The 12,273-nt window shown below is 46.2% G+C and overlaps 1 protein-coding gene across 1 annotated transcript in view; it reads left to right on the plus strand.

Moving 5' to 3' along the window:
• The window catches only part of Sptbn4 (spectrin beta, non-erythrocytic 4), a 106,101-nt gene that overhangs the window by 76,334 nt on the left and 17,494 nt on the right, over positions 1-12,273 (plus strand). Inside the window, 2 exon segments of the mRNA XM_029556578.1 lie at positions 4,543-4,767; positions 5,637-5,726. Coding sequence (XP_029412438.1) covers positions 4,543-4,767; positions 5,637-5,726 — 315 coding nt within the window.

Consider the following 12,273-nt stretch of genomic DNA (forward strand, 5'->3'; position numbering starts at 1 on the left):
CTCTCTCTCTCTCTCTCTTTCTTTCTTTCTTTCTTTCCTCCGTCCTTCTTTCTTTTTGAGATGGGGTCTGATGTAGCCCAGGATGGTATCAAACTTGCTATGTAGCTGAGGATGACCTTGAACTCATGATCCTACTGCCTCTATTTCCCCAATGCTGGAGTTATAGGTGTGTGCCACATCACCTAGTCTACCCTTTTCATTCATTTTCTCGAGAGAGAGAGAGAGAGAGAGAGAGAGAGAGAGAGAGATCCCATATGTACCTGCAGGTGTTCACTTGCCGAGATCCATGTGTGAAGGTCAGAGGACAAACTTGGGTGTCAGTCTCCACCTTCCACCTTGTTTGAATCAGGTCTCTCATTGTTTACTGCAGTGTATACCAGGCTAGCCCACCCATGAGCTCTGAGATTCTCCTGTGTCCATTTCTCATCTCTCCTGAAGGGCACTGGGATTAGGGCTGGAGAGATGACTCAGCAGTTAAGAGTGCTTACTGCTCTTGCTAGAGGACCCAGGTTTGTTTGCCAGCACCCACATAGTAGCTCACAACTGTCTGTAACTCCAGTTCCAGGGGATCCAGTGCCCTCTTCTGGCCTCTGCAGGTGCTGCATGCACATGGTGAACATACATACAAGCAGACACTCATATGCATAAAATAAAAATAAATAAATCTTGCCAGGTGTGGTGGTGCACACCTTTAATCCCAGCACTCAGGAGGTAAAGGCAGGCAAATCTCTGAATTCAAGACCAGCCTGGTCTACACAGTGAGTTCCAGGCAAGTTGGGGCTACAGGGAGACCGTCTCAAAAAAAACAAAAAAAATTAATTAATCTTTTTTTAAAAAGAGTGGGGCTGGAGAGATGGCTCAGTGGTTAAGAGCACTGGATGCTCTCGCAGAGGACCCGGGTTTGGTTCTCAGCACCCATATGGTGGCTAACAGCTGTCCATAACTTTCCAGGGCATCTGACACCCTCTTCTGACCTCCGTGGGCATTGCATAACAGGGGTGCACTTACATGCATACAGGTAGTATACTCATACACATAAAATTAAAAATAAAGAAAAAAAAGTTAAAGAGTGCCAGATGTATGTGACTGCCTGACTTTACATGGGTGCTGGGGTTCAAACTCAGGTCTGCTTTTTTGGCAAACACCTTACTTACTGAGCCATCTCCTGAGGCCTACCATTTCACTCCTGATGGACTATGAGGTTGTGTCCAGTTTTCTTCCCATTGTTAACTGCTATGATGAAGCCCTTGGACGAACCTCTTTGAGTAGAGAGGCCAACGTTTCTTTGCATATTCCTAGGAGAGAAAGTGCAAGCCTTGGGTCAGGAGTATACATATTTACTGCATTTGGTAAGACCCGCCAAGTTGCCTTCCAAAAAGGATCTACCAATTTACACCAGCACTGGTGGTGGCTGAGTGTGCCCATGTCCCTGCAAGTTTGCCAACTCTAGATACGCTCTAGCTTTTAAATTTTGCCAATCTGATGGATGAAAAAAAATCATGTATTAGGTTTTTTTTTTCACTGATTAATGGAACTGTTCATCTTTTTGAATGCTTATTTCCTCTTCTGTACATTGGCTGTTTACATCTGATGCCCATTTCTGTTTGCAGCAGGTTTTTGTTGTTGTTTTGTTGTTGGCTGATATCTTTTTTTATATTTAATTTTTAATTTTATGTGGATGTGTACCTGAGATCTGTGATACCCATCAGAGGCTAGAAGAAGGTGCCAGAGCCCCTAGAGCTGGAGTTATAGGTGGTTTTGAGCCACACAGTATGGGTGCTGGGAACTCAGGTTCTCCGAAGAGCAGCAAGTGCTCTTAACCACCGAGCCCTCTCTCCAGCTCCTGTTGATATAATTATTGTATGCATCAAACACATCAGAAGAGGCCTATTCTGTGCCAGGCACTGTTCCAGACACCTGGCTATACAGTTGGTTAAACTGACTTAGCTCTGCATTTACAAGGGTGACATTCTAGAATTGAGAGAGATTTGAAAAGCATGTAAAAAAGACAGCTATTCACATCAGGGTGTGGTAGCTCACACCTGTAACACAGGCTGAAGGAGGAGGATCACCCATGAGTTCCTGGCCAGCCTAGACTACAGAGTGAGTTCCAGGTCAGTCAGGGCTATAGAGCAAGACCTTGTTCCAAAAAAGAAAAAAATTTAAAAGGACAGTTATTTGTTCAAGAATTATTACTGCCGTGAATGCAAAGGAAACAGGAAAGGAGGATTGAGGGAGGAATCTCTATTAAACTAGTTTTATAGCCTGAGGTAGTGGTGTACACCGTAATCCCAGAATTTGAGAGGTGGAGGCAGAAAGATTGGGAGTTCAAGGTCATTTTTGGCCAAACTGGGCTACCTGAGAATCTGTCCTAAAGTTTTAATTTATATATATGAGTGTTTTGCCTGCATGTTTGGATGTACATCATGTGTGTGCCGTGCCTGAGGAGGCCAGAAGAGGACTTTGGAGTCCCTGGAACTGGGGTTACACTGGGTACTTGGAACGGAACTGAAGTCCTCTGCAAGATCAGCAAGCTCACTTAACTGAGCCATCTCTCCAGCCCCAAGAGAGGAGGGAGGGAGGGAGGGAGAGAGAGAGAGAAAGAGGAGAGATTGCGCTCAGTGCGTAAGGGTACTTACTACCAAGGCTGACTACATGAGTTTGATTCCCAGGATCCACATGGTGGAAGGAGAGAACTGACTCCAGCAAGTTGTCCTCTGACCTCCACATATGTGCAATGCACACACAAATAAAAGATTTTTATTTTATGTGTATGAGTGTTATGCCTGCATGTATGTAAGTGCACCCATGTCGTGCAGTACCTGTGGAGGACAGCAGAGGGTGTCATCAGATCCGCTGGAACTGGAGTTACAGATGATTGTTAGCTGCCATATGTGTTCTGGGATTTGAACCTGAGTCCTCTGCAAGAGCAGCCAGTGCTCTTAAATGCTGAGCCATCTCTCCAGCCCAAGAGATTTTTTTAAAAAATATTTATTATTTTTATTTTATGTGTATGAGTGTATTACCTGCATGTGAGTGCACCTGTGTCATGCAATGCCGCGGAGGTCAGAAGAGGGCTTCGGATTCCCCTTGAACTGGAGTTAAGGACGGTTCATAGATGCCTCGTGGGTGCTGGGAATCGAACCTGGGTCCTCTGCAAGAGCAGTCAGTGCTCTCAACCACTGGGCCATCTCTCCAGCCCAAGAGATTTTTTAAAAGAAAAAAACTGGGTTCTTGCTCTAATGCCTTTCACATATTTCTTTGGTTTGTCATTTGTCATCTAATTATCTACGAAATTAGGGTCAGTGCAGAAGTGTTTTTATGTGAGCAGATTTCTAATCTTTCCCTTTATTTTTGGAAAGAGTTCCTCTCTCCGACGACTCTCAAAGCATTTGCATAGATTTTAAGGCCTTGATCCATCTGGAACTGTTTTCAGCTTAGAGAACAAGGAAGGGACTCAGCTAAGTCAGTTAGCCATTTGGCCCTTGCCCACTCTAAATAATTCATCTTTTCTTTGGGGATTTCAAGAGGCATTTATAAGGTATATTAATCCTCCTGTGTATTTAGGCCTTTTTTTTTTTTTCCAAGAGAGGGTTTCATGTATACAGTCGAATATGGCTTTGAGCTTGCTGTGTAGCCCAGGCTGGCCTTGAACTTCTCTGATCCTTTTGCTCCTGAGTGCTGGGACTACAGGCCTGCATTACACACCTGGTTTTATGCAGTTCTAGGGGGTCAAAACCAGGGTGTCCTGCATAAGAAGCAAGCTCTCTACCAACTGCTGGGTCCCCAGTCCCCAAACCACTGTAGCTTTGTGGTCATTTTTAAAATTTTTGTTTATTTATTATTTATTTGTATTTTTGAGACAGGTCTCCCTGTAGCCCCAGCTGGCCTGGAACTCACATGTAGACTATGTAGACTAAGCTGGCCTCAAACTCACAGAGATCCACCTGCCTCTGCCTCCCGAGTGCTGTGATTAAAGGTGAGCACCACCACTGCCCCGGCTTATTTTTTTATTTAATCTGTATGAGTGTTACAGACGGTTGTTACCGCCATGTGGGAGCTGGGAACCAAACCTAGGTCTTTGCAAAAGCAGCCAGTGCTCTTAACAGCTGAGCCATCTCTCCAGTCCCTGTATTCATTTTTGTATCCAGCAAGATTGGTTCTTGAAACAAATTACTTCTCTGGGCTTCAGTTTCCTCCTGTGTAAAACAGATACAATCTTCAAGTGTTGTTTTGCGAATTAATGACCACTTTAGTGCCTGGGGGGAAGGGTGTCATGTGAGCCTCCGAAAAGGCAATGCTTGACCTGAAATCTGATTGACCAGGAACAGACTATCCATAGAGGGAACTCCTCACCCAACAGGGGGAAAGCTCGGAGGCAGGGACTGACCTGGAGACAACAGAGTCATGCAGGGGGAGGGCGGTGCATCTTGGAGGACACCGAGCTAGGGGAGAGGGGTGGGCGGTCACCGTGAGGGTCTCGGAGAACCACAGCAGACCGGGAGGGAGGTGGGGCCGTTGACCCTGCCCCTGTTCCCACAGTCCATGGAGTCCCAGGTGGAGGAGTGGTACCGTGAGGTGGGAGAACTGCAGGCGCAGACGGCGGCGCTGCCGCTGGAGCCGGCGAGTAAGGAACTGGTGGGCGAGCGGCAGAACGCGGTGGGCGAGCGCCTGGTGCGCCTGCTGGAGCCGCTGCAGGAGCGCCGCCGCCTACTGCTGGCCTCCAAGGAGCTGCACCAGGTGGCGCACGACCTGGACGACGAGCTGGTGAGGCGGGGCCTGGGGCCTGAGGCGGGGCCTGGATGGGAGGGGCTGGGGACTGGGGCGGGGACTCGAGGGCGGGCGGGGCGTGAGGTCGTGGGTTGGCGCATGGGGGCCGCAGGGAGGAAAGAGTGGAGCCCGGGTGGGCCCAGAGTGAGAGGACTGATGGGCTGTCCAGTCCTTCACTCTTTTGACTTTCTGAGACAGTCTGATGTGGTCCAGGGTGGCGAACTGGCTGTGTAGCAGAAGATAACCTTGACCTCCTGATCCTCCTGCCTCCACCTCCCAAGTGCTAGAATTACAATGTATTCCCGACCGCACTCATTTCCGTCCTCTCCTCCGTTCATTTTCTCATCCAGTTACTCCCCGATCTGCTCAACTATCAACTCATTCATTGATTTGTTCACTCTTGTTCATTTTTTACTAGACCCTGTGCTTTAAAGATGCTGAGGTCAGCAGGTGTCCAAGGCAGACCACCTGGCTGCCCACAGAGGGCTCAGACTTGTCCCCAGACGGTGGCAACCTAGGTAGCTAGTGCCATTGTGATGAGTCTGAGGGTCTGTAGGAACCCAGAGAAGTTCAAAGTCAGAGGGTCTTCCTAGTGGATGTCTGGACTGAAGGCAAATTAGAAGTGAGAGGGAATGGAAAGGAATTCTAGGTCCAGCACCTGCATGTTCGAGGCCAAAGTGGGCAGGAGCCTGCCTCAAGAGTGTGGGGCAGAGCCTGTGAGTACGAGAGGCTGAAGATATCCTGGGTGCTTGGGTGAGGAAGGGCATTGGATGCTGAGCAAGGAGCTGGAAGGCTAGTTCAAGGCAGTGGTCCTTGGGCACATTCTCCCCTTGACCTACCCCTGCCTACCCCTGTGTTCTTTCCAGGCTTGGGTTCAAGAGCGGCTGCCACTGGCTATGCAGACAGAGCGAGGCAATGGCTTGCAGGCTGTCCAGCAGCACATCAAAAAGAACCAGGTGAGCTGAGCCAGGTGAGGGAGTGAGGTAGGACCTATGTATATACAGGTGCTAGGGAACAGCTACAGGGGGTTAAATAAATAGATGTGTGTGTGTGTGTGTGTGTGTGTGTGTGTGTGTGTGTGTGTAGAGAGAGAGAGAATATACAAGAATGCGTTGTTTCATGTAATTGATATCTAGATGTTGTCATAAATAGCTTATTTTTGCTGCTGTTGTTTTTGAGTTAGCTTTGTTCTTAGACCACCATCACAACCAAAGCGATTTCTCCCTCTCAAAAATTTCATACAAGGGGGCCAACAAGATGGCTCAGTGGGTAAAGGTGCTTGCTGTCAAGCCTGAGTTCGAGCACCAGGACACACAAGACGGAAGGGGAGAACTGACTCCACAAAGTTGTCCTCTGATCTCCATGCAAAAGATGTAGCATATACAGGCCCCAAAATACACAAAATAAATAAAAAGTAAAAATATAAAAAAATTTAAAAAGTATGCATGCTTTTAATCCCAGCACTTGGGAGGCAAAGGCAGGCGAATCTCTGTGAGTTCAAGGCCAGACTGGTCTATATAGTGAGTTCCAGGTCAGCTAGGGCTATAGGGAGATCTTGTCTCAAAAACAAAACAACAAAACAGACGAACAAAAAACCAGCAAACTTTAAAAAGGGTGGGCAGGAAGATTGCTCAGCCAGTGAAGGTACTTGCTGCCAGGCCTGATGATCTGAGTTCTATCCCCAGGACCCATGTCGTAGGAAAGAACTGACTCCCCAAGTTGTACTCTGACCATGGCATGCATGAACCTGAACAAACTAAATAAGTAAATAAAAAATGAATAATGTAATTTTTAAATTAATTTTCTTTCACATATTGGGGCTGAAGAGATGGAGCAATGGTTAGAGCACTGACTACTGTTGCAGAGGATCTGTGTTCGATTCCCAGGACCCACGTGGCAGCTAACAACTGCCTGAACTCCAATTCCAGGGGATCTGATGCCTTCTCCTGACCTCTCTTGGCATTGCAGGACACGGGTGCATTTACACACGTGTGGACAATGTACACACAAAATAAAGTAATATATAAAGTATTAAAATTTTTTTCACACAAGGGACTAGGGACATAAATTTGCTTTTTAGAGAGCTTCCATACCCCAAGCACCAAGACAGGAGTTTGGATCCTTGCACTGAGGTAAAAGCCATGGGTGATCCTGTGCAAGCCTGTTACCCCAGCACCGAGGGGAGTGGAAACAGGAGAATAGCTGACTACTACCAGCCTAGCCCCAAACCATGAGCTCCAGGTTCAGTGAGAAACACTGCCTCAGAGGACAAGGAGAAGATAGAGGAGAGCATCTAATGCCTTCCTCTGGCCTCTGTTCCCACACAGGCATGCACACCTCACACACACTTGTGCATGCACACATGTACAGTTACACATAGAGATAGACAGATAAGCCAGCATGGTAGTGCATGCCTAAAATCCTAGCACTTGAGAGGTAGAGGAAGGAGGATCAGGAATGCAAGGTCATCCTCAACTGCATAGTGAGGCAGAGGCCAACCTGGACTACAATAGATACTGTAGCAAAGAAAAAGAAACTGAGACATAGGGGGCTGGAGAGATGGCTCAGCAATTAAGAGCACTGGCTGCTCTTGCAGAAGACCTGGTTGGGTTCGTTTCCCAGCACCCACATGATGGCTAAGAACTGTATGTAACTGCAGTTCCAGGGACTCTGACGCTCTCTTCTGAGTTCCACAGGCATTACATGCATGTAGTACATGTGTATACATGCTGGGAAAGCACTCATACATTAAAATTAAAAAAAAAATTTGAAAAAACTAAAACAGCTGGGCGTGGTGGTACACACCTTTAATCCCAGCACTTGGGAGGCAGAGGCAGGCGGATCTACATAGTGAGTTCCAGGACAGCTGGGGCTACAGGGAGACCCTGTCTCAAAAAGACCAAAAGAAAAGAAAAGAAAAAACTAAAACATAGCTTAATGCTAGAGTGCTTGCCTAGAATCCACCAGGGAGTGGCTGGGGGCTTGGCTCAGTGATAGAGCGCTTTCCCAGACTTCCAAAGGCCCTAGGTTCAACCCCCAATACTAGGGGATATAAAAGGTGCCCATAGAGAGAGTGGACGGCAGTAATCAGCAAGCAGTTGCTGACTCCTAAGTCCTTTAAGATAGGGGATGGTATTTGAGCCCCCTGAAAATCTCCAGATCTCTGCTCACCTCCCTGTGTCTCAGTTTCTACCTACAAATACAGAACTAGTCTAGAGAAGTGCTTCTCAAACTTGACAGGAGAGGAATCCTTTGGTGGTAAATAACTCTTTCACTGGAGCCCCAAAAGGCACATAAAAGAGGAACGGTGGATGTAGCTCAGTTGGTAAGGTGCTCGCTCACCATGCACAAAGCCCTGGGTTCCATCCCCAGGGTTGTATGAGCTGGTGTCTATGCAGGCCAGAAGAAGACACCAATTCCCTTAAACTAGAGTTACAGATGGCTGTTAGCAGCCATGCAGGTGCTGAGAATCAAACCCCCGTCCTCTGCCAGAGCAACCAGTGCTCTTAACCACTGAGCCATCTCTTCAGCTCCCAGAGAATGGTTTATAAAGCTTAAAACCACAATTATATCATGCCGGGGCAAACCAATAACCATAGTTAGATCAGATCTCCATAGTTACACCAGGGGCAGGTCAGTTGAGGTTATCAGTTAACAAAAAGTTTCTAAGCTTCAGTTAGGAAAAACAAGTGTCTCAGAATTGCATAAACAATGGATTCCCTGGAGTTTCAAGTGTAGCTGGGAGAAAGCACTGCCTGCCTGGCTGAGTGTAAGTTCCCCAGTACTGCAGAAACAAGGTACTCCTTGAAACTGCAGGTGCAGCCTCCATGGGACTGTTCTGCCTGGCCTTGCCATGATTGGGGGAATCGCTGGGCAGAGACACAGGGTTAGCAAAAGTTAGAATAAAATGGAGTCAGTTTTGCCATTTCACTTCTCTCTCTCCCTCCTTCCCTTCCTTCCTTCCTGTCTTCCATCTTCCTTCTCTGTCTCTTTCTGTCACTCTGTGTTTTTCTGTCTCTTTCTGTCACTCTGTTTTTCTGTCTCTGTTTATCTCTCTGTCTCTTTGTCTCTGGTTTTCTGTCTCTGCCTCTCTCTGTGTGTCTGTGTCTGTGTCTCTGTCTCTCTGTCTCTGTCTCCTTTCTCTCTGAGATAGCATCTTGCAGGCACCCCGGAACTCATGATCCTCCTGCCTCTCTGTAATCTCTCTAGTACTGACATTACAGGTGTGCACTTCCAATGCCCAGCTTAGATTTTTGTTTTTCTGTCTTTATGAAAATGCTGTCTGATATTGACTGCTGAAAACGAAGTAAACTGACCTGTCATTGTCACGGCAGAAGAAACCACATCAAGCACAATTAATGCTTAAAATGTGGGAAGCTAGGCTACATGTGCAATGAGAGGGCTGGAAAGTCGGGGGTCTCCAAGTAAATAACCAAAGCTGAGAATGACTGAGCCAGGAGTTTCCAAGTGCTCCTGATTTATCATGTGACAACCCCACAAAGTCAACATTCACAGGTCCTCATTCAGGCCATCTGACTTTGGCAAATTCCTCTCTCTGTACCTCAGTTTCCTCATTTGTAAAATAAGAACAATAGTGGCATGTGTTGGGCTGAAGAGATGGCCCAGTGGTTAAGAGTGCTTGCTGCTCTTTCTGAGGACTCATGTTTAGTTCCCAGCACTCACGTTGAGTGGCTCACAACTGCCCCTAACTCCAGCTCCAAGGAATCCAATGCCCTCTTCTGGACTCTGAAGGCACCTGTACTCATGTGCACACACACACACACACACACACACACGCAGTACACATGGTTAAAAATAAAATCTTCAATTAAAGAAAAAAGTGGGTATGGTGACACATGCCTTTAATCCCAGCACTTAGGAGGCAGAAGCAGGTAGATCTCTGTGAATTTGAGACCAGCCTGGTCTACATAGCAAGTTCCAGGCCAGCCAGGGCTGCATAAAAGAAATAATAATAATTTTCCTGGGGTTGGAGTGAAGAAATGCTATTTAAAGCCCTTCCTTAGCAAAATGCCTGGCAGGGAGGAGATGCTCAGGAAGTGCTGGTGGTTAGTGTGATCTCCATTTACAGGAGGGAACTGAGGTACACAAGAAGTTAAAGTAGTGAGAAAAATCCGGGCGTGATGGCTTACACCTGTAAGTCCCAGTTCTTAGGGGGCTGAGACGTAAGTTTGAGACCAGCCTATGCTACATAGTGAATTCTGGGTCAGCCTGGGCTGTAGAGTGAGACCTCGTCTCAAAAAAAAAAAAAAAAAAAAAAAATCAAACAACAGCAAAACACCAAAGAGGTATTCAGAAGGACAAAGCTGGTTGAGGGAATCTTCTGGGGGAGATGGAGGTGTTCCATACCGTGATCTGATTACACAACATGGATACACGTGTGTTAACCTAAGACCTGTACACTTCACCAGTCATCCCTTGGTTTCTGTGCGGATTAGTTCCCGGAACTTCTGAAGATAACAAAATCTTTTTCGATTTTCCCTCCCCCTCCCCCTCCCCCTCCCCCTTCCCCTTCCCCTCCTCCTCCTCCTTCTTCTTCATTGTTGGTCTTTTTGAGACAGGGTCTCCCTGTAGCCCCAGCTGGCCTGGAACTCACTGTGTAGACCAGGCTGGCCTTGAACTTACAGAGATTCCCCTGCCTCTGCCTCCTGAGTGCTAGGATTAAAGGCGTGTGATACCATGCCCAGCAAGTTTCTTTTTTTTTTTTTTAAACTTGTATTTTGTGGGGGAGGATGGTGCTTGTGTGCCACCACAAATGTGTGCAGTTCAGAGGACAGCTTGAAGAAGTCAATTCTCTCCTTCCACATGTGGGTCCTGGAGTTTGAACTCAGTTTGTCAGGCTTGGCTGCAGGTACCTTTATCTGCCCACTTGCCCTCCTGTAATCAGGTTCTTTATATTCACTGGGGTGGTATTTGTGTACAGTTGACACACATCTTCACATGTGCTTTAAATCATCTCTAGATGATGTAAGATATTCAATATGATGCAAATGCTATGCAAATAGCTGTGCTCCATTGTTTGGGGAATATGGCAAGAAAAGAGCTGTGTATGTTTAATATAGGCATAATTTGGGGAGAATATTTCTTATTGCAGTGAGTTGAATGATTGCAGAACCCATAGATGTGAGGTGCCAATTACAGATGAATTCATCTGAACTGCTAAGAAGCCTGACTCATTTCAACCACAGGGTACTGTCCCTGTTCCCAACTGGGAATCCATCCCGGGACCTCGCATGTGCTAGATGGTCTTTAGTGCCAGTTATTATTTTCTTTCTTTAATTCTTAAACTTTTTTCATCTTTTTTTTAGATTTACTTACTTTATTTTTTATGTGTACATCTGAGTGTCTATGTGTATGTGTATGCACCCTGTGTGTGCATGTGCCCACAGAGCCAGAAGAGGGTGTCAGATCCCCTGGATCTTCTGGGTACTGGGAACTGAGTACACATGAGGTCTTTCTTTTTTTTTTTTTTTTAATCTTTTTTTGAGACAGGGTCTCAGCTGGCCTGAATCACTATGGAGACCAGGTTGGCCTCAAACTCACAGAGATCTACCTGCCTCTGCCTCCCAAGCACTAGGATTAAAGCCGAGCACCACTACACCCAGCAGTAATTGTTCTTGACTGCTAAGTCATCTCTCCAGCCCCAGACTTAAAAAAAAACAAAAACAAAAAAATAACTCTTTGCATTTAGTTATTTTGTGTGTGACTGTGTATGTGTGTGTGTGTGTGTGTGTGTGTGTGTGTGTGTATAACTTTATAGATGGTTTAACACATTACGGTGTTGGTGAGGAGGTCAGAGGACAACTTATTGATTTTGGTTCTTTCCTTCCACTGTGTGGGTTCCAGAGATCAAGTTCAGGCCATGAGACTTGGTGGCAAATCCCTTTATCTGCTGAGTCATTTCACTTACGATACTTTTTAAATTTTGAGACAGAGTTTTGATATTATTCAGTGGCCTTAAACCTACTCAATAGCCTAGGCAGGAAGTCTTCAACTTGCAGTTCCTCCTGCTTCAGCCTCCTGAATATCTGTGTTTACAGGCCTGCAATGCTGGGCTTGAGTGTGATCCTGTCCTTTTGTTTTGTTCAGTTTAAAATTTAAAATATATATTTTGTTTATTCTTTTAAAAATTCATACATGTATACAATGTATTGTGACCATATCCACCCCCTGTTTCTGTCCTCCAATTTCCCTAGCCCTGCACTGCCTTCCCTACTTAAAGTCCTCTTAAATTTATTTAAAAATTTTAAGGCTGGGGGGCTGGAGAGATGGCTCAGCGGTTAAGAACACTGGCTCTTCTTGCAGAAGACCCGGGTTCGAATCCCAGTGCCCACATGGCAACTAACAACTGTCTGTAACTCCAGTTCCAGGGGATCTGATAGCCTCTTCTGTCCTCTGTGGGCATTACACAACACGGGTACACTTACCTACATGCTGGCAATACATGCATACACATAAAATAAAAATAATAAATAAAATATTTTT

The sequence above is a fragment of the Nannospalax galili genome, unplaced genomic scaffold (assembly GCF_000622305.1).
Source record: "Nannospalax galili isolate Female #2095 unplaced genomic scaffold, S.galili_v1.0 scaffold886, whole genome shotgun sequence".
Classification (NCBI taxonomy): domain Eukaryota; kingdom Metazoa; phylum Chordata; class Mammalia; order Rodentia; family Spalacidae; genus Nannospalax; species Nannospalax galili.